At 44.7% G+C, this 17,629-nt stretch overlaps 1 protein-coding gene across 1 annotated transcript in view; it reads left to right on the top strand.

The window, feature by feature from the left end:
* LOC137672792 (rho GTPase-activating protein 7-like) overlaps positions 1 to 17,215 on the top strand; it is a 45,241-nt gene extending 28,026 nt beyond the window's left edge. Inside the window, exons 2-11 of the mRNA XM_068417198.1 lie at positions 3,901 to 3,972; positions 5,486 to 5,567; positions 6,993 to 7,056; positions 8,323 to 9,683; positions 10,146 to 10,316; positions 11,022 to 11,181; positions 12,586 to 12,784; positions 14,498 to 14,717; positions 16,500 to 16,614; positions 17,068 to 17,215. Coding sequence (XP_068273299.1) covers positions 3,901 to 3,972; positions 5,486 to 5,567; positions 6,993 to 7,056; positions 8,323 to 9,683; positions 10,146 to 10,316; positions 11,022 to 11,181; positions 12,586 to 12,784; positions 14,498 to 14,717; positions 16,500 to 16,614; positions 17,068 to 17,085 — 2,462 coding nt within the window. The 3' untranslated portion in view covers positions 17,086 to 17,215. The remainder of the gene's footprint in view (positions 1 to 3,900; positions 3,973 to 5,485; positions 5,568 to 6,992; positions 7,057 to 8,322; positions 9,684 to 10,145; positions 10,317 to 11,021; positions 11,182 to 12,585; positions 12,785 to 14,497; positions 14,718 to 16,499; positions 16,615 to 17,067) is intronic.
* Positions 17,216 to 17,629: the final 414 nt, after the last annotated feature.

Genomic DNA, 17,629 nt, shown 5'->3' with positions numbered 1-17,629 from the left:
TTCTGATAGCGATTTAATACACATTGTACCATCTGGTTTCTGAGTACCTGATGAATCTGAGATTGCCCTCCAGCCTGCAAACAGGATAGTGCTCAGATGGGGGAACGCATTTTTTTTTTTCAGGTCCTAAGCCCAAGTGGATGAAGCAGAGGAGCTGTTGGCCAAGCTCTGGGGCTCCAGGGAGAAGGAGGCAGTGGAGCACAGAATGGCACCACTGTGGAGAAGAGGGGGGCAGCAGCGTGGAGGGCAGGGTTTGCTGGGGCGTTGGGACAGGCACGGCCATCAGTTTGAATGGTGTTTTCAGTGGGACTGCGCTGAATCATCTTCAGCACAGAACAGACCTATGTGACATAGCACAGCCAAAGGATGGCACAGGTCACGTACTTGTGTGTTGTTTCTCATAAAAAATCTGGTAGTAACCTATCGCCCGCAGCCCATGGGGAAACAGCTGGCTTGGCGTGGAAATTTTGCTGGCAGCCTCTAATCTAAGGTAGAATATTGAGCTTTGGAGAAAATGAATTTTTTTCCATCTCCTTAGTTATGAAATCGGTTCATGAGAAGGAGGTGACATGTTTGGGTTGCTCTGCTATTTCTCTTGTGCAGATAGAGCCCGAAAGATCCTAAAAACTTGTCCTCTTGTATGACACGTAGCTCACAAGCAGATACGCTGCAATTGCAGTAGTATTTGGGGGTGCTGCTCCATACCGGCTTTCTGAAGGCTCCCCCAGTTCCAGTTTCTATTCGGGAAGAGTGAACGTCTCGCCAACAAGCATCTGAGCAGCTATTCTAACCTCAAGAAGAACTAAGCAATTGCTATCAGCTCGTGTTTATTAGTACATCTATTTTAAAAGCTGGTCAGTAAACCTGGTATATTCTTTTGTAGTGACTGTGTAGCTATAGAAATGGGAAAGCAAATTCTGACCAGTCAGTGGGGCTGGCTGGGAAGGTGCATGTCATCATGGCATGGCGAGGTGGAGTAGACGGGCTGTGAAGCCAAGCGAGGATCAGAAGCTGGAATGGGTCTGCTGCACAAATGGCTCATCTACACTACCTGTCTTGGCAAAAAAATAGTGTGAGGGTCCTCTCAATAGCCCCAAAGAGTCTTCAAGAAGATTGTCTCTGCTTTTTGTGCAAGTGTCTTAGATAGGAGACTGAACTTTGGCAGCTTTTAAATGCATGCCTTAAAGCATCATGCAAGCTGCCAGAACTGTGATTGTTAGTTTAGCACCTTCGTTAGGGCAGGATTTATAAGTATCTGTTGCATGTTTATAACAGTTGCTGCCCAAAGTGGGTATGTTAGTGTTAGCTGTTAATGCTGCTCATGATCGTTGCTCTTCTTTTACGTCTCTGTGGCTTTTATTCCCAGAGCTTTAGAACTCCCTGGGCTCCCTGACCGAGAGCACTGCTGGGGCGCTGCATCTGTATTCTGCCACCACTATCGGATGCGTTCTCACTTGTCTTTCAGGCTGCACAGCCCAGAAAAGCAAAGCAGTCTTGCACGTTCAGTACTGAGTGCAGCCCTATGGAGAGCAGTTACTTCCTTTTGAGCAATTATTTCTTATTTTCTTTCTATTTCCTTCTCTCATATTGATCATTATCATTGTAATACAGGCTGGTCTGGGAATTTCCTTTCGTCAGAGTAAAATTTCTAGGCATCCATTATCTCTTTATGATTTCAATTATTTCAATTTCCAGTAAGACTGGGAGGAGGCAGCATAGATGTCCCTGAAATACAGAGGTATCAGTAGGACCCTTTTGGTAATTATTTTAGCAATTAAATAATTGCAGCAAATCTAATGGCAAATAAATGTAGACATGCAGGCCAAGAACTTACTAGTGCTTCGTGTGTTGTCTTCTAACAACACAGCCATGGCATTGCAACATGGGACTGTGCAAAGGTGTGTTAACAGGGCTGAAGATTTACATTAGCAAAGAAAATTCCCCCAGCTCCTGTGTCCTTGTCCTATGGAAGAGGCCACCTCTAAGTGTGAGAATGCCACTGTCTTTTCAGTCGTATTCATTTAAAATGTCATCACTAGCTGCAAAATATTTTCTAGCCTGTTCTTATTTGCATCACTGTTCATAGCTCAGTTTGCTCTAAAAATAGAGTTGTACTTCAGTCATGTTGGGAACTGGGGAAGCTTCAACTCTTACCCAGTTACTCCCCGGTCGGAGCTCAGGAAAGCTGTGCACAGGCTTAAGCTGACTAGTTTAAAGTGAGGTCTGGAATGAGGACAGCTATAGTCTCTCCACAGCTGAGCTGGTCGAGTGTGTCTACTGGGTTTTTCTAAGTGAAAATCACTTTGTGAAGACTCTTAGTGTTAGACTGGTCATCCTCCTGGCTCTTTTCTACAGATCTTTTTTCTTTCGTGTTTTGCTCTGTGAGTACAATGCTTGCGTTTTATCAGGCCCCTCCCTTGGTATTCAGTAAATGCTGTGTTGTGATAAAGATGATGATAAATTATGGCACTGAGTATAGTAATAAATGTAGACATAGTGTATATAAGCTATTGCGGAAGAAATTAGTTTCTGTTCTGCAGTTTGAAAAAAGAAAAAAGCAGTAATGCATCTGTTTTATGTAGAAATAACCTTATCATCCTGTGGTATCGCTTTATTCTCAGATGAAAAAGCCACAGAGCTTTGTGCGGGGAAGCCTTTGTTACGGATGGCATTGTCCAAATGAATCAAGTGATTTAAAGTTTAGAAGTAGAATAATAAAATCATGGAAGTTCTGTAAGTTTTTGATGAGTTTCTTCAGTCTGTTGCACTGATGACTTACAACTGAGCAGTTAGAGCCAAGCAAGCAGTGAATTTGAATTAGGTGTGTATGTGAAGTGCCGTGGAATCCTAATCTTTGTGCGTATGTGTGAAGAAAATAGTTTTAAGAAGCAGGTGTGTTCCTCTAGCCTAGCATGCTGCATTTTAAGGTGCTTTAAAAACATTTCTTTCTGCTGACCATGCTTGTTTTTAAGGTACTTTTCAAACATTTCTTTCACAGTAGTCTTTGCCTTTTTGTTGGTGTCTGTTGTAATGTGCCCTGGAATACACGCAGAAGTACAAAAAGTGTAGTATGAGAATCCTCTCCTCTTCAATAGACCCCGTAATTTCCAGTATTTGTAGAGTTTAGAGCCTGCTGGCGTGTACTCATGCTAAACATGTTTATGTTTTTGAGGCATCTGGTGAGTGTGCTGTGATTCTGCGAAGTTATATTCTGCTCCTGTGGGAATGTTGCAGTATTGGCCATAGGGCTTTATGAATTGTCACAAAACGAGCAGTTAATTCTTGACATCTGCTGTGCTGAAGTGCCTGCCAAGTCGCGTTGGTAGTTGGCAAGGAAATAAATATTGATAGACCCTAGCAACAGGTACTCCTGAGAACTCTTGTTCTGGGAATGCTTAGGCTGTGTCCAGTGTTATTAATGTTGTGATAGCATTTTAAGTTTATTTATAGGATTTGTTTGTGCCTTATCGCCATCTCTCAGAACTGGAATGCGTGAATGGGCTTTGCTGTGCAAGGGCATAGACATGTGTATCGTACACCCTTCGCTGGTGCCTCATTTTGACATATAACAGATGCTTCGCTGTCCAGATCTCAGGGGTAGTTGTGTACACCGATGTATGACACCTCAAGTATGTGCTCATATCCAGGCTGTCGTATGTTCGCTATCCGTCCTATGTTGGAATGACTACTCCAGAGCTATGGACATGGCAGGGGGGTTGGAACTAGATGATCTTTAAGGTCCCTTCCAACCCAAACCATTCTATGGTTCTGTGATTTAGTAATATACTAACAAAACATTCATGTACAGGATCCTCTGAAAATAAAATCAGCTTGCTTATATTGTGAAAGCACTAACTCTTGTGAGCAGTGTAAGTGAACAATTTCATGTTCTCGTTGCAGAAATTGAAGCCAGAGAAGCCTGCGACTGGCTGAGAGCGGCCGGTTTCCCCCAGTACGCTCAGCTATTTGAAGGTACAATCGCAAAGGCTGGTCATGCACCTGACACTGAATTCAAGTAGAATTGTTTACATAGATAATCTCTTAGAACCTGACACTTTTGACGGAAGCGCTTCCGAATTCTGTCATGTCTTCATGCAAACCTGTAGAAAAATAGCAACCTGGTGTGTGTTCTTGCAGAAGTGACATCTTAATTAGCTTAATACTCAGTAGTATTCTGTAAAGGACCAAATCCTTCCTGGTTATTGTTAGACTGTAACTCAGTCAAATTTCTGCTTTTGTGATTTTTAGTTGCTGACAATTTTTTCAGGCTCTTTTCCTTGGAGTGTTGGGTTTTTTTTCCGACTCACTGATTGCAACCAAAACTCATCTAAGACTCTCCAGCCTGTGGTCTTAGGCAAGATTGTTTTCTATTGAAAAAGAATGTTGGAAAAATCATCTTGCAATCATAAGTTTTTAAGATAGATAGATACTCAAAAGCAGCCAGCCACAGTCACACACTGCAATTTCAGCATGTTTTCATGTTGTTAAAGATACAAAGAGTGCTTATTACTTGTGGGGGAGATAGGGATTTGTTGAGAACTTGTATAATTTTCAGACAACATTTGTGCGTATACCTTAGAACTGTTCTTCTTTGAAATATGTTTATTGTTACAAACATTGAATGTAACAAAAGCTAATCTATTTTTAAGACAGATTTTTATCAAGGAACTACAGTTAAAAGAATGAACAATAACTTCTGCCTGCTCTCATTCGCATCTCCCCTGTTCATTGCAAAATTAAACACAGAAAGTCAAGCAATAGAAATTTGAAAGCTGTATGAAACATGATGTCTCATGGAAATGCTTCCTGTTTGACTACAGCAAATTTTATTCTATAAGCGCTCAATCTTACAGTTTGTTGGAAATGTACATTGCCTTGCTTCTGGATAACGAATCCTCTGTATTACCTTGCTGTTTATGCAGTGTCCTGGCTTAACTGGGTAAATTCAGTTTAAAAAATAAGCCAAGAAAATACTGATGGATCTCAGTGGTTCCCTCATCTGCAAAGCTAAATCTCAAAAGCTGAAATGTTGAGGTCTTCAGCCGGTTTATTGATTAGCTTCAAGCACAGCATGATTTGTCAGGCTCGCTACACCTCAAAGAGCGTATGTCACGTGCTGCATTGTACCTTACCAGCAGCAAAAGCCCATGGACGTTCTCCTCATTTTATACTGTACTTGAAGGCAGAAGGTGCAGAGAACCTAACCAAAGCAAAACTTTAATTTTGTATTTCATGGCTATGTTAGTCACTGCAGGCTCCTGGAAATGCAGCAAATGCTTGTCTACCTATAACTAATGACAGCAAGCAGATACCTACATTTATTCTACTTGCTCTAAGGAACTGATCCTCACTTACTTGAAGGACATTTGTGTGAGTATATAGCTATAGAAATAGATTTAGATTTATTTCACCTATGATAAATATGTTGCAAAATTCAAAGTCTTTGCAATTATAACTCAGATCGATTCTACTTCTTTGTTCACAGACATGCAGTTTCCTATTGATGTAAAAACTGTGAGGAAAGATCATGAATTTTTAGATGGAGATGCAATTGAATCACTCTTCAGGTAAACATTAATTATGAATCATCTTTAATACCTCCAGGCTCCATAGTTACTTGTCACGTCTTAGTTTTTGTCAGAGATTAACAAAGTCACCAATGCTGTGACTGAAGGAAACCACTTAAGCACATACTTTAATACCACTGAAGTTGGTTGTTTTAAGAATTCAAAGGCACCATAAGCATGTGTCTGCACGTCTTCAGCCAAGGTCTCAGTGACGTTACACTAAGCATCAAATCTGTCTTTTCTGTAATGTGAAACGTCTGCAGGCTGAATAAGAATAACCAGTCCCCTGCAAATGTAGGGCAGCATGGCAGTTTGCTGTTTAGAATCGCGTATTACAGAGCGCAGGGATTTCCTCTGACTGGTGAGCTTCCCCAGAGCTGTTCCACCAGCTAAACAGCAAAAACGATCTGCACAAGAGATATGTTTTCTGTTTTGTTTTCCTGAATATTTTTTGGAGTGAGAACCAAAGGCATTGATTTAAAATTATTGCTTTGCCACAGCTGTTCACAGCACACAAGTGAAATTGCGTTGTCAGTGCAGTCAAACTCACGGCACTCTGGACTCTCCCCCTGTAAGAGTGCCAGGGTAGTGGAGAGGCATTCTTCTTCATTAGTTACTGCAGTTTTTGAAGCCTTCTTGTTAGGAGACGGTTTGGCAGGTGAAGTGAACTCCAGACTGTCAGTGCCATGCCACTTGGCCGATCCAAGGAAGGCAATAAGGATTTCTAGCTCCTAAGAGATCGGGAAGTTATCCTTCTGGCAAAGTGGTTTGGTCCTTTTCTGTATTGTTAGGTCACCTGAATTCAAATTGTGCTTCCAACAGGAGTACCAGAAGGAGCTGTTTGCATATACATCTCTAATGCACAGCAGGTATCAGAGAACTTTGGATATATTTTGTTTCTTGATATGACTTCTGTTCTGAGTGTTCCTTGAAGGCTGCCAGTGTGCCTCCCTGTTGATGCCACATATTTGTTTGGCAGTTAAGTGACTGACTAGTTTGGGGCCTTATTGATTCCACAAGTTCTAATTAAGATAATAAAGTCCTTCCAAGGATACAGGTTAATGTCTTCATTTAAAAAAAATTTTTAAAAGAAGCCCACTCAGAGTTTCTTTCATTTTTCAAAATCTTAAACCAATATACAGTTTTTCACAATCATTAAAGCTCATAATGTGATTTTTCATTAACTGATTAATTATGGTCCTTTTTAATTTTAAGATGGCAAGACTGGAACTGTGAACATTATGGGGTTGTTAGCTGGTGCTGTTTTTGGCAAAACATATGGAGAACTTCTAACAGAATATCAGTTTTTGACACCAATAATGAAGAAGCTGTAGTAGAAGTTCACAGCTAGTTTGGTGTATGTTTGTTTTCAAGAAATAAAATAGTTTAGATTTAAAATTTCTGTCTTTTTTTCTTACACCCTAGACGGTTGAACACACTGAACAAGTGTGCATCAATGAAAGTGGAAATAAGCCGTCAGAGGAAACAGGTATGTTTGTAAAATATAGTTAATTTGCTCATTAAAAATGTGTTGAGCTATTTTATCAAAAACCTGATTTTAAAAGGTGTATGAAGGATTAGCAATTTCTGAACTTTTTTTCTATTCTCTTCCATCCTGCAAAGCTCTTCCATTTGCATTTTCTGCTGAAAAAACATAGTGTTGGAGATTGAAATAATGTAATGTTCATTTTGTAGCTTTGTAAGGTAGGTTAGGGGTGGGTTTTGAAACAGTGTTTAAAAACAATTTGCCACACATTACTGTCCAGTAGTTGCACCAAGGCCCCACCTCAGCATGTGTTTTATTGCTTTCTTAAGCTGTTTCACATCTTATTTAAGGCTTGAAAATGAAATTTCACTCTTATTGACTAAATGAAAGATAAGAAATTAAAATGGACAATCTAAACATTGTCAGACATTGTCAAATGTCCAGCCAGTAGAAGGTGGATAGGTTTTAGCTGTGCTGGCTTTGTCCTCTCCTGCAAAAAAGTACTGTAGCTAAAACAGAGTTATAGCCACATCTTGGCTAGTTAACACCAGGATTGTAAAGCCTCTTAGGCACCATGGATTAACTGCAGGACTAGTGAGCAAATAAGGTCATCTTTTGGAAAAACATCTAGTTTTTTGAGAAGTTCCACTCTGCTGTCAGGGAAGACTGAGTCAAGCAAGGGTCTGCAGAGACGAGGCAAGTCATTCCCATCTCTCTAACAGTTTGCTGGCCAGGCGCTCACTTGGAACGGGCCTGGGGCAATGGAGCACCTGGGGCAAATGGCCAGGGAGGCTGAGGTCTCCAAGGGGGTGCACCAGATACTGATGCTGCCACAGTCCCACAGCCAATGCTTCTTTACCTGAAAATGGATGAGTTTTGGTCACAGAAGTGTGAAAGAGTGTTTGATCTGTTTGGCTTTAGGAAAGGCCATGTAACCCCAATGTAATTATCTTTTAAAACCTTTGGATTTGCCGCAAAATGGATTTTTTCATCCTCAGATCAAATCTGTCATGTTTTCCTGTGCTAAACTTACCAGATTTGTCAGCATGCTTGGGAGTAATTTCTCAGCATGTTTTTCAACTAACAGAACAGAGCTCAGGGCAGACCTTCAGCAACTGAATGGTTACATTTCCGTATGTCGGTCTTGAGGGTTTTGGAGGTAGGCAGAAAATTTAAAAGTCCCCTTTTTTTGTTACATTTTTTGTTAATTTACAGTTTGCCAAACTTTGCCCTTGAACTGTACTTGTTTTTTTTCTCTCTCCTTCTAAGAGTGATGACTCTGAAGATGATGAACCTTGTGCAATAAGTAACAAATGGGCTTATGAGAGGTGCAGTCGGAGATGGTCTCGTATTGAGAGCCTAGAAGGTTTCCCAGGAGAGGAAGGTGCTAGTGCATCAGTCCCAGGCAGTCCAATACTGAAGGGCATCAGCAACGAGGATACTATCTTTCTGGATCACGGCGAGAAACATGATGTGTCCTCAATTCACAGTACTAGCAGTGGTGACAGTGACATTGTTAGCTTCCCAAAACCTTTTGAAGATGTGGAAACCAGCACGAGTTCCTCAAGATGTTCCTCAATTAAGGTGGCTTCACTGGACTCTACTTTTAGTTGTTCTCCTCCCTCCAGTGAATTTTTAAATATCTCCAGTGAGGAGAAGCTTTTGGATAAGACACCATATAAAAAGAGGAAGAGCCTTCTAAAGACAATGGAGAAGTTGCACTTAAGGAGCTGCAACTTAAGGAGTGGTCACCCAAAGGTCAAACCCATCATAAGTGAACCTGTTCTTCTGGAAGGACTTAGTGAAGAAAAGATGAAGATACTGAACTGTGTAACTATTTCCAACCTCTCTGGCATCCAAACAAAGAACAATTCTTCCTGTTCTCCCCAGAGCTGCAATAGCAGCAATCAGTCTGAAAACAGCAGCGCAGTGAGCACTCCAAGTCCTGTTATAAAACCAGGAAGCCACTGTGAAGGAATGGGGGTGTATGCAGAGGACTTGGATTCTAGCCAGGTCTTGCTCTGGAATGATCTATCTCAGCAAAACCTAAAAAATGACGTGAAGTTACGAATGAACCAGATGATGTTTCAAATACCTCAAGGCCATAAACCTGGGACTTTCCCCAAAGTACTCACAAACAGCTTCCTGTCTCCAGTAGACAATGCTTCTGTCAACTGGAGAACTGGGAGTTTTCATGGGTGCAGGAGGAGCCGGAGCAGAAGCAGTTCCAAGGACTCCAAAGCCCCCAGGAGTCCCCTTTCGTGCGCAGATAACAGGCTAAGTGTATATGACAACATGCCCAATATTGAACTTGACAATGTGGAGGCAGCACAAGTTGGTGATGATGATGTTTTTTCAGAACTGAACAATGTTATAGAAGATGTCAAGGGTCTCAAAAAGTTGGTTGATCAGTGGACAGAGAAGTTCTCAGATGATGGGGATTTGGACTTTGCCAGTGACTTGACCTCTTTGTATCCATCCTCACCTAAAGACATCTGTCTTGAAACAGAGGGCTCAGAAGATAAGACAGCAGACCTCCCAACCACTGAGGGAGAGAGCAGCTGTGAACTGGGCAAGGAGATCAGTTCTGTGGACCTGACATACATGACAGACTCTAAGACAACCAACAGGTCAGCCACCCTTGGGTTTCCCTAGTAGACTGCCCCTTGGGAACCCTTCCCCATTGAGTCTCTCCACTTGCAATGTAATCGCTTTTCCAGAGCAAAGTACTCTTAAGCGAGTCTGTTCTGGGCAGCAGGAGCTGCACCACTGGTGCCAGGTACTGCTGGTCTGTAGGCACTCTGGTGTCTACATCTGCTCTGACCTCTGTGGAAAGTAGGGTGCTCGTAATCTGCGTGAGCACTCAGACATTTGGAATCAGACTTTGTGGCTAGCTTGCTGCGTTTCTGATTGAAACATCTTGTAAAGCCGGAGTACCTCCTGGGTGAGAAGTACCTTGTTTAAATGCAACTAACCATACGGTGTTTGGGAACTGCAGGTCACGTAGAGGCCTGGGTGCTTCACAGATGCAGGCAGAAAACTAACAGGGACAATGGCAATAGTCCTGAGCTTAAACAATATTTATCCTGTAGGCACAGGAAGCAGCACTGCTCTGTGGAAGAGAGCGTGAACTTGGAAAGCCTTTCCCTCCAGAGCGATAGCCTGTCAGCTGCCCAGCTAGCCCGGACACAGAAGCTGGCTTTGTTGAAACTCACTGCTTTAATGGACAGATACTCCCCTTCCAGTAAGCAGGGCTGGAACTGGTAAGTCGTCTAATATCAAAGCAGCCTGTGTTGGAAAGAGAGGCTTTGATGTAAGCAGGTGAATTTCCTTGTCTGCCTAGATGACACATGCTCAAGATGAGGAACTACACCCTGTTAAATCGCTGACAGTTTCCTGGCTATTTCAGTGGCTCCAGGATTTCCTCTGCTCTGGACTGCACTTTTGCTCCTTGCTGGTGGTCGCGTTGTTACTGATTTTAAAGCACATGACAGTTTCCTCTTTAAATTTTCCCATTGGCAGGGCTTTGTCAGAGGTCCTGCACAGAGATTGCAGGGCCTGAGGGGAGAGCTGGCTGGGCTGGGAATCCATCTCTTCAGCATCAAGTCCCAGTTTGAACTAAAACAATGACAAAAAGTCAGTCAGTCAGAGGACTTAGAAATATCAGCATCTTGTGGTAGGGATCTGGTACTTGAATATAGAAAGAAGTGAAAAAAGCCTGCAGTGTCCTAAAGGGATGGAATATATTTCACATGAGGATGCTTTAGTAAAGCTAATTTCAGTTTTGAAATGAGAAAGTAATTCCTGTAATTGCCCTTAATGATTTTCTCTCTCTGTTATGATGCTATGTGTACAGGTATGGGGCAGAATTTGGGGTTGTGGCAGCCTCTCCCATGCGTGTAACTAAAGCAGCAGGTGGGACTGTGCTGGAGAGCTACTAAGTTGGATGCACTGGCTTTCGTTTTCAGGACTATACCGAAGTTCATTAAAAAACTAAAAGCCTCTGACTACAAGGACAAAAATGTGTTTGGGGTTCCTTTGCTTCTGAACGTTCAGCGAACAAGCCACCCACTGCCTAACGGCATACTGCAAGCACTGGACTATTTAAGAAGCCACTTTCTTGACCAGGTAAGAACTTGGGGCAGCCCAGAGCAGCTCTGTTCCATAAATGGCTCTGCTCCAGGGAACCAGTCTCTGCTTCCAGCTTTTGTGAGGGACTTTCTTGCCTCCTAAGGCTCTGAATAGGCAGAAAGGGGTAGGTCTGAGTAGGTGGCCTGCAAGGACATACTGATGCTGTGTCCTTCTGGGAATACCTTTAGTCCTGTATTGTATTTTTGTGCCTTGCCTCACTGGAATCATCTGCAGTCAGTTCTCTTGGTGCAGGCAGTCGAGCTGTCTTCTCCTGGTGAGGTGGCATGTCTCTGCTGCCTTAGGAAGTAAATCTACCCCACAATGTCATTATTCCCTCTGTTCTGTAGTGCCAGAGCTAATGTGATGATTAATCTTGTTTTAGCTGAAATGTACCACTAAGCAGAGATAAAACAGAGCAGTGCCTGCAACATCTTTTTCTGGATCTCAGATCCATAGTTGCCGTAGTGAAGATACGTGCATGGCAGTGACAGTCTGTGTTGCATATGCTATTTCCGTAGCATAGGTGCAGAAATGGGAGACCCCGTGACATGAGACATGTTAGTTAAAGAAGGGGCTTTCTTTTTCTGTGCTTTGCAATTGTACAGGTGTGTACTGTTATGCCGAAGTACAACAATGTTTGCTGGGAAGTTACAATGCAGTGTGGTGTCACATACTAGAGTGTGAGCAGTCAGTGTCCTATGAAGGCAGTGTGCTTCATTTTGAGGTCATGGTGTCTATTCAGTTAATATAAATAAACCAATGAATTTAAATACTGTCTCAGTGGCACACAGCAAAGCTTTCAGTAGAAGCTTTGTGAGGTCAAGTTCATGGGAAACTTTTATAAATCTGTGTTTTGTCTGAAACAAGATCGACATTCATGTTAAAAATCATAATTTCCCTCAGAATGGCAATTGCCCTTTGCCAGCCTGCAGATATATTAGATGTATCAGACATATCAGATGTTAAACCTGAACCTTGTGAATCTCACAGGCTGAGTTTGTTTGCTCCAGCATGGGCATCAATATACATTTGGTTTTGGATGAACACACGTTGGTGCACTGGAAACTTGCAGTTCTACTGTGTGAATGTAGCTTGCTCAAGCAAGATAACAGATGTCAATAGTAACGATTTTAAAAGTAAAAAAGAGTAATTTTGCATTAAATGAAAAGCAAGCAAACAAACATGAAAATTGGTGTCTTTCACAGCTGGTTCTGTGGGTGTCAGTCCTGGTTTGCCTGGGAGGAATATCCGTGCTGCTTCTAATGATGCAAAAATATTTGGGTGTTAGATCCCACTACCATGGGATCTTAGCTATCAAAGGAAAGTGAAGGATCACTTACTTGTCAGAGGTTTGATTCCTGATGAGTCCTCTTTGTCTTTAATATTTTCTTTTACCTGTAGGTTGGCCTCTTCCGAAAATCCGGTGTTAAATCCAGGATTCTGTCTTTAAGAGAAATGAATGAAACCAACCCGAACAACGTATGTTACGAAGGGCAGTCAGCATTTGATGTGGCCGATATGGTGAAGCAGTATTTCCGAGACCTTCCCGAGCCTATATTTACTAGCAGGCTCTGCGAGTCCTTCCTCCACATCTACCAATGTAGGTCACAAAAGCTATAGTTTTCCAATTCCCTTGAATATCTCAGTGTTCAGCTGTACACGGCAGTGGCCAGACTAGGACTAGTACCATGTCCCCTTGTAGTCAGAGGAGACAAGTCAGGCAGGACATTTCTGAAAAGATGAGTTTATTGTGGCTCTACACTAAACAGCCTCACAGCTGCATCCGATGGGCCAGCTGTTTTCTAGCATTGTGTCTTGTCCTTTGAAGGATGCGGGTAATAACATACTGTGTCTTTAAACGGTCATTTCCTTATGCAAAATTAAGAAAGAATCCAGTCCCCTTGTTCATGGTATGATGTAGCTCCTTGTGCAAGAACTCATGTTATATTGTTGAAATGTCTTTATTAAGGTGCCCAAGCACAGTTGCTGTGAAACAGCATCTTTGCCTGGGAATGCCGGCAGCTTTCTGCTGTGCTCTCACTGTTACTGTCCTTGAGACTCAACCTGGAAAAAGACAGAAACGTGAAGCTGAAATCTAGCACTAAATATAGTTTTAAACAGGTTCCATCTCCAGTACTTTGCCCTCAAGGGATTCACTTTCAAAAAGCAGCTGGGTTGGGGAAGGAACCTGCTGTAGGGACTAATGATGGTGTTGCTGTAGGCAAGTTTCTTCTTTTGAGAAAAGGTTTTGAAAGGCAAAGGATGGGATTTCTGAGTGGACTGGTTTTCAGCCTGTTGTATGTGACTTTTATTGACGTGAGTACATGAGCTCCTGCTGTTCTGTGTATGGTGCAGGTTTGTGAAAGTTTGGTTGAGTTTTATTTTTTAACCTGTTAGGCTTTTAGAATTTTGGCTGAAAACAGTTTGTGTATTTGTTTGAAGCAAGTTTTCTTTTAGCATCCACAAATCCTTTTTGTGAGGAGGTCCACAATTCCTCTGTCCAATGGATGTGGAACTGTTTTCTTCCATTTATTATAACCTGGCCACTGTCCACCTCCCGTCTCTTGTTTTGGGATAGAGACAGTAAATAACTGAATTCTACTCACCCTACTCACCCATTTTGTGCCTTTAGCAAGTGCCCAGATTAAATTACTATCTTTTGGAGAAATGTGCTGCTTTCACCAAGAAGCATGTTTTGTGGGTCCTGCATATGTGTTTCTACTTGAAGGGAAAGAGAAGTGATCTTCTGCCCTTTGCAGTGGTGTAAATTGGAGCAATCCTCATGACAGGAGGATGCACGGCAGGTTGAATCGTACAACCCTGCAAGAGCTGTCTGGGCACACAGGCTCGCTGGGTTTCAGTGTGAATTAAAATCTGTTGGCAAAACATTGTTCTCTCAATTGACTTATCCGAGGGCATCTGTTCTCTTCATGCCCGAAGCTGAAAGAAAAAGATGGTACAGTAGCTATATCTGCTCTGAAATGTCATTCCAGGGTAATATTTTATGGCGAGACAAGCACTTATTTGGATCGTAACCAGAGCCGGTTCAGGACAAATTCATTAGCAATGGTGTTCAAGATAAATTACAAGTCAAGCACCAGCACCACTGGGTGCGAATGTGCATCTTGACAGGCAACAGGAGAAAAGTGTACTTGTGCGGTGACTGTGGTAAATGGCCTTTGTGTTGTCTCGTGTGAGCTAGAGTGACAGGAAAAGGGATGAACCCACCGTTTCAATGCCCTCCTTGGGGGTCTGTTGATGGATGCTTCCTCTGCAAGTCACGTGCGATTCCCATCAGTTTTTTTGTTTTCAGATGTGCCAAAGGATCAGCAGTTTCAGGCTGTCCAGGCTGCTATTCTCCTTCTCCCAAAGGAAAACCGAGAAGCTTTGAAAATCCTCCTGTTCTTCCTACGAGATGTGGTTGCTTTTGTTGAGGAAAACCAGATGACCCCAACCAACATCGCTGTCTGTCTTGCACCTTCTTTGTTTCACCTCAACACCCTGAGACGGGATAGTTCCTCCTCCTCCACTAGGTATTAGCACCTCGATGCTGGCATTGCTGCTGTCCGTAGCGTTCTTTGCTGGAACAATCTTCTGTAGCTGGCCTGGGATCAGTGTCTGCTTTTAAGGGGGAAATAGTGTCTGTGTCTTGGGGTTGTCTCAAATGCAGTTGTTGAGGTCCAGCGGGAGCTGACCACAGTGCCTGCAGCGATCCAGCAGCTCGTTGTCCAGCGTAGAGAACAACCTTAAGGCCCCGTTGTCCTGCTCCTGACTAGTCTGCATGCGAGCTAGCCTGCCGGCGGCTAGCAACCTGCAGTTGCCCACAGGTCCAGCAGCCCAGGAACCAGGTGTGTGCCCCACTGTTTGCTTTAAGGTGGTGCTGGCCATCGAAAATGTAGCTCCTGCACTGGCAACCTGAGCCCAAGTGCAGCTTTAAGGCCCTGCAGATACCTGTCAGGTTGTAGCAGTTGCTGGCACTGGTTCTGCTGGGTGATAGCGGATCGTTCCTGCCAAACCGAGCCACAGGGATTCTGTACATTTATCTTAATAAGTAAAAGTATCTGGGTTGCATAACACCCCCTGTTCCTACGTGCTGGGAGGAAGGTGCCCTTGGGCCAAAGCAGACAAATAATCTCTGAGAGCATTCAGGCCTTATCTGGTCTCCTGAGGCAGGGCGGTTTGCATTGCTCCGTGCTCCTGTGTATGGACAGACACGTGTCAGGGTAGAAAAGGACGGCTGGCTTTGATGGAAACATTGTGCACCCATCAGAGTAGCGAGTTCATCACCTCATGGGGGGATCTAAAGCCTAGTTCCAAAGCAGAAGCTGTCAGATGTGCTATTGGCATCTTTCAGGATAACAACACAGGCTCTGGATAGCACAGAGAGGGGAAAGAAAACATGAAGGACTGCTCTTGTGACTGGCACAAACCATCTGGCCATGCCTAGAGCCCAGGGCTGCCCAGCTCTGCCTGGGCTGAGCTGGCACACGGCCAGGGAGCCGTGTGGGCACTGTGAGGGCAGCTACAGATGCAATGAAGCTGTAGTGGCAGCAGGTCCCTCCCGGACTGCGGTTGTGTTCGAGCGCCTGGGAATCGTCCTTTGAGAGCTGTACCTCTTCGGTTTACATGAACATTATGCTGAAATAGTAGGACCAAAAATAGAAACTGAGTTTTCTCTTTGTTGTCACTGTTTAGAAGCCAGGATGCTTTGAAGCTTTAGCTTTTTTGTAACTGGGCATTAATGCCATAGTGCAGGGTTCCGACTTCAAAGGGTGGAAGCTGACAGGTCTGACTCTGAGGAGCAGAGCTGAGGACTCTTATCTTCCGCCCAATTTTCAAGCCATTTGGCAGGAATGCACACAGATAAAAGCATCAAAAGCCAGGATTAATGATGTCATCTCATGATTATGAATTAAAAGAGGGGACTGTTTTTGAAATGTGTTTGGTGTGGTTTGGGCCAGAGGATTTCAAAGGTTCTGCACAGGCTTTGCAGGGTATCAAAGGAGCATGAGATTTGAAGGCTCCGCACACAGCAGTTTGGAGTCTTTCACCAAGTGCGTGATGATGTGCTTGGGGAATAAAAAGCCTTGACTTGCCTTTCTTGGGCATACAGTACCACTGGTCAGGACGGTAGGGGCACTTTTGGGGTGTGCTGTCTGTGGACCTTGCTGCACATGAGCCCCTTCGATGCAGCGTGTTTTTGCTGGAGCTGCTGGTCTCCAGCCCCCAGGCAGCCCGGCCGGGCAGGCACGGTGTACTGGCGGTTCACAGCACCTTGCTCACACAGCCTTCCTTTCGCCTTCCCCTCTCCATAGATCTAGTCAGAGGAAGTGCAGCTTGGGGAAGCCAGACCAGAGGGAGCTGAGTGAGAACCTGGCCGCAACGCAGGGCTTGGCCCACATGATAATGGAGTGCAACAGACTCTTCCAGGTACGTCGCTTGCTGTAGGGAAGCAGTAGCCCCGAGCAGCCTGATGTAGGCAGCCTGCTTTGGGCCAGAGCCCCACAGAGGGCCCTGCCAGCCCAGCTCTTCTCTGAGCCGGTGATGGGTGTGAGTCCTGCTGCCTCCAGCACAGAAAATCAATGTCATTGCACATGTTACCGCGACTATTTGTAAGGGCTCTGAGAGCACTCCTCCATTTCTCCCTCCAACCCGCAATGGCTGTGGGGGTTTGACTCCCTGGGCTTGGGGCCAGCTCAAGAGTACCTGTGGGGCGGAGGTTGCCATATGCTCACGCAGGGAGGCCCCGGCCAGGGCCAACCATCCCTGCTTGTGGGAGCAGGTTGAAGTTGAGGTTTTGCTGCTGGGGCCTGGCTGGAGCAACAGCCATGCCTGTGCCTGGCCACGGACCCCAGTAATCTGGACCCGGACCTTGACCCACAGACTGACTTCCCGGCTTGACCTCGGCCTTTCCTCGTCATTACGGACTCGCCTGACGATCACTAGACTGTGGCTGACCCTGGTTGCTGTCACTCACCTGATCCTGACTTCCCTTTGCTGACTCACCTTGGACTCCATTACCATGGATGTGTCTGATGATCTGGACTCTTGGTTGACCCTGGCTGCCATCCCTGGTCCAGCTCAGGTACTGTGGGACTGGCCAGCTGTCCTGCCAGCCCTGTTATCCCACTCGACTCCCAGCCCCTTTCCCTCAGGGGGCTGCCGGCCCTTGGTGCACCCTGACAGTCAGCTCGGACCTTCTCACGCTCCGCTCCAGCACCACGGCTGGGCAGCAGCCGGGGCTCCCCAGCACTGATCCCCCCCCAACCAGCCCCTTGCTTCTGAGTGACACCTGCCCCCCCCAGCCCAGCCTGGGGTCCGATCGCCCCATGGCATCAGTCCCCAACCTGGCCAGGGCTCCCAAGTGACCCCCTTCACCCCCAGCCCAGCTGTGGGTCCCCATTTCCTCAGCGGTGGCCTGAACCCCTCTGCCCAGCCCTGATGC

This window comes from Nyctibius grandis, chromosome 22 (assembly GCF_013368605.1).
Source record: "Nyctibius grandis isolate bNycGra1 chromosome 22, bNycGra1.pri, whole genome shotgun sequence".
Lineage (NCBI taxonomy): Eukaryota > Metazoa > Chordata > Aves > Nyctibiiformes > Nyctibiidae > Nyctibius > Nyctibius grandis.
Note: the sequence above shows the minus strand (reverse complement) of the source record. Positions and strands in the feature narration are given on the sequence as shown.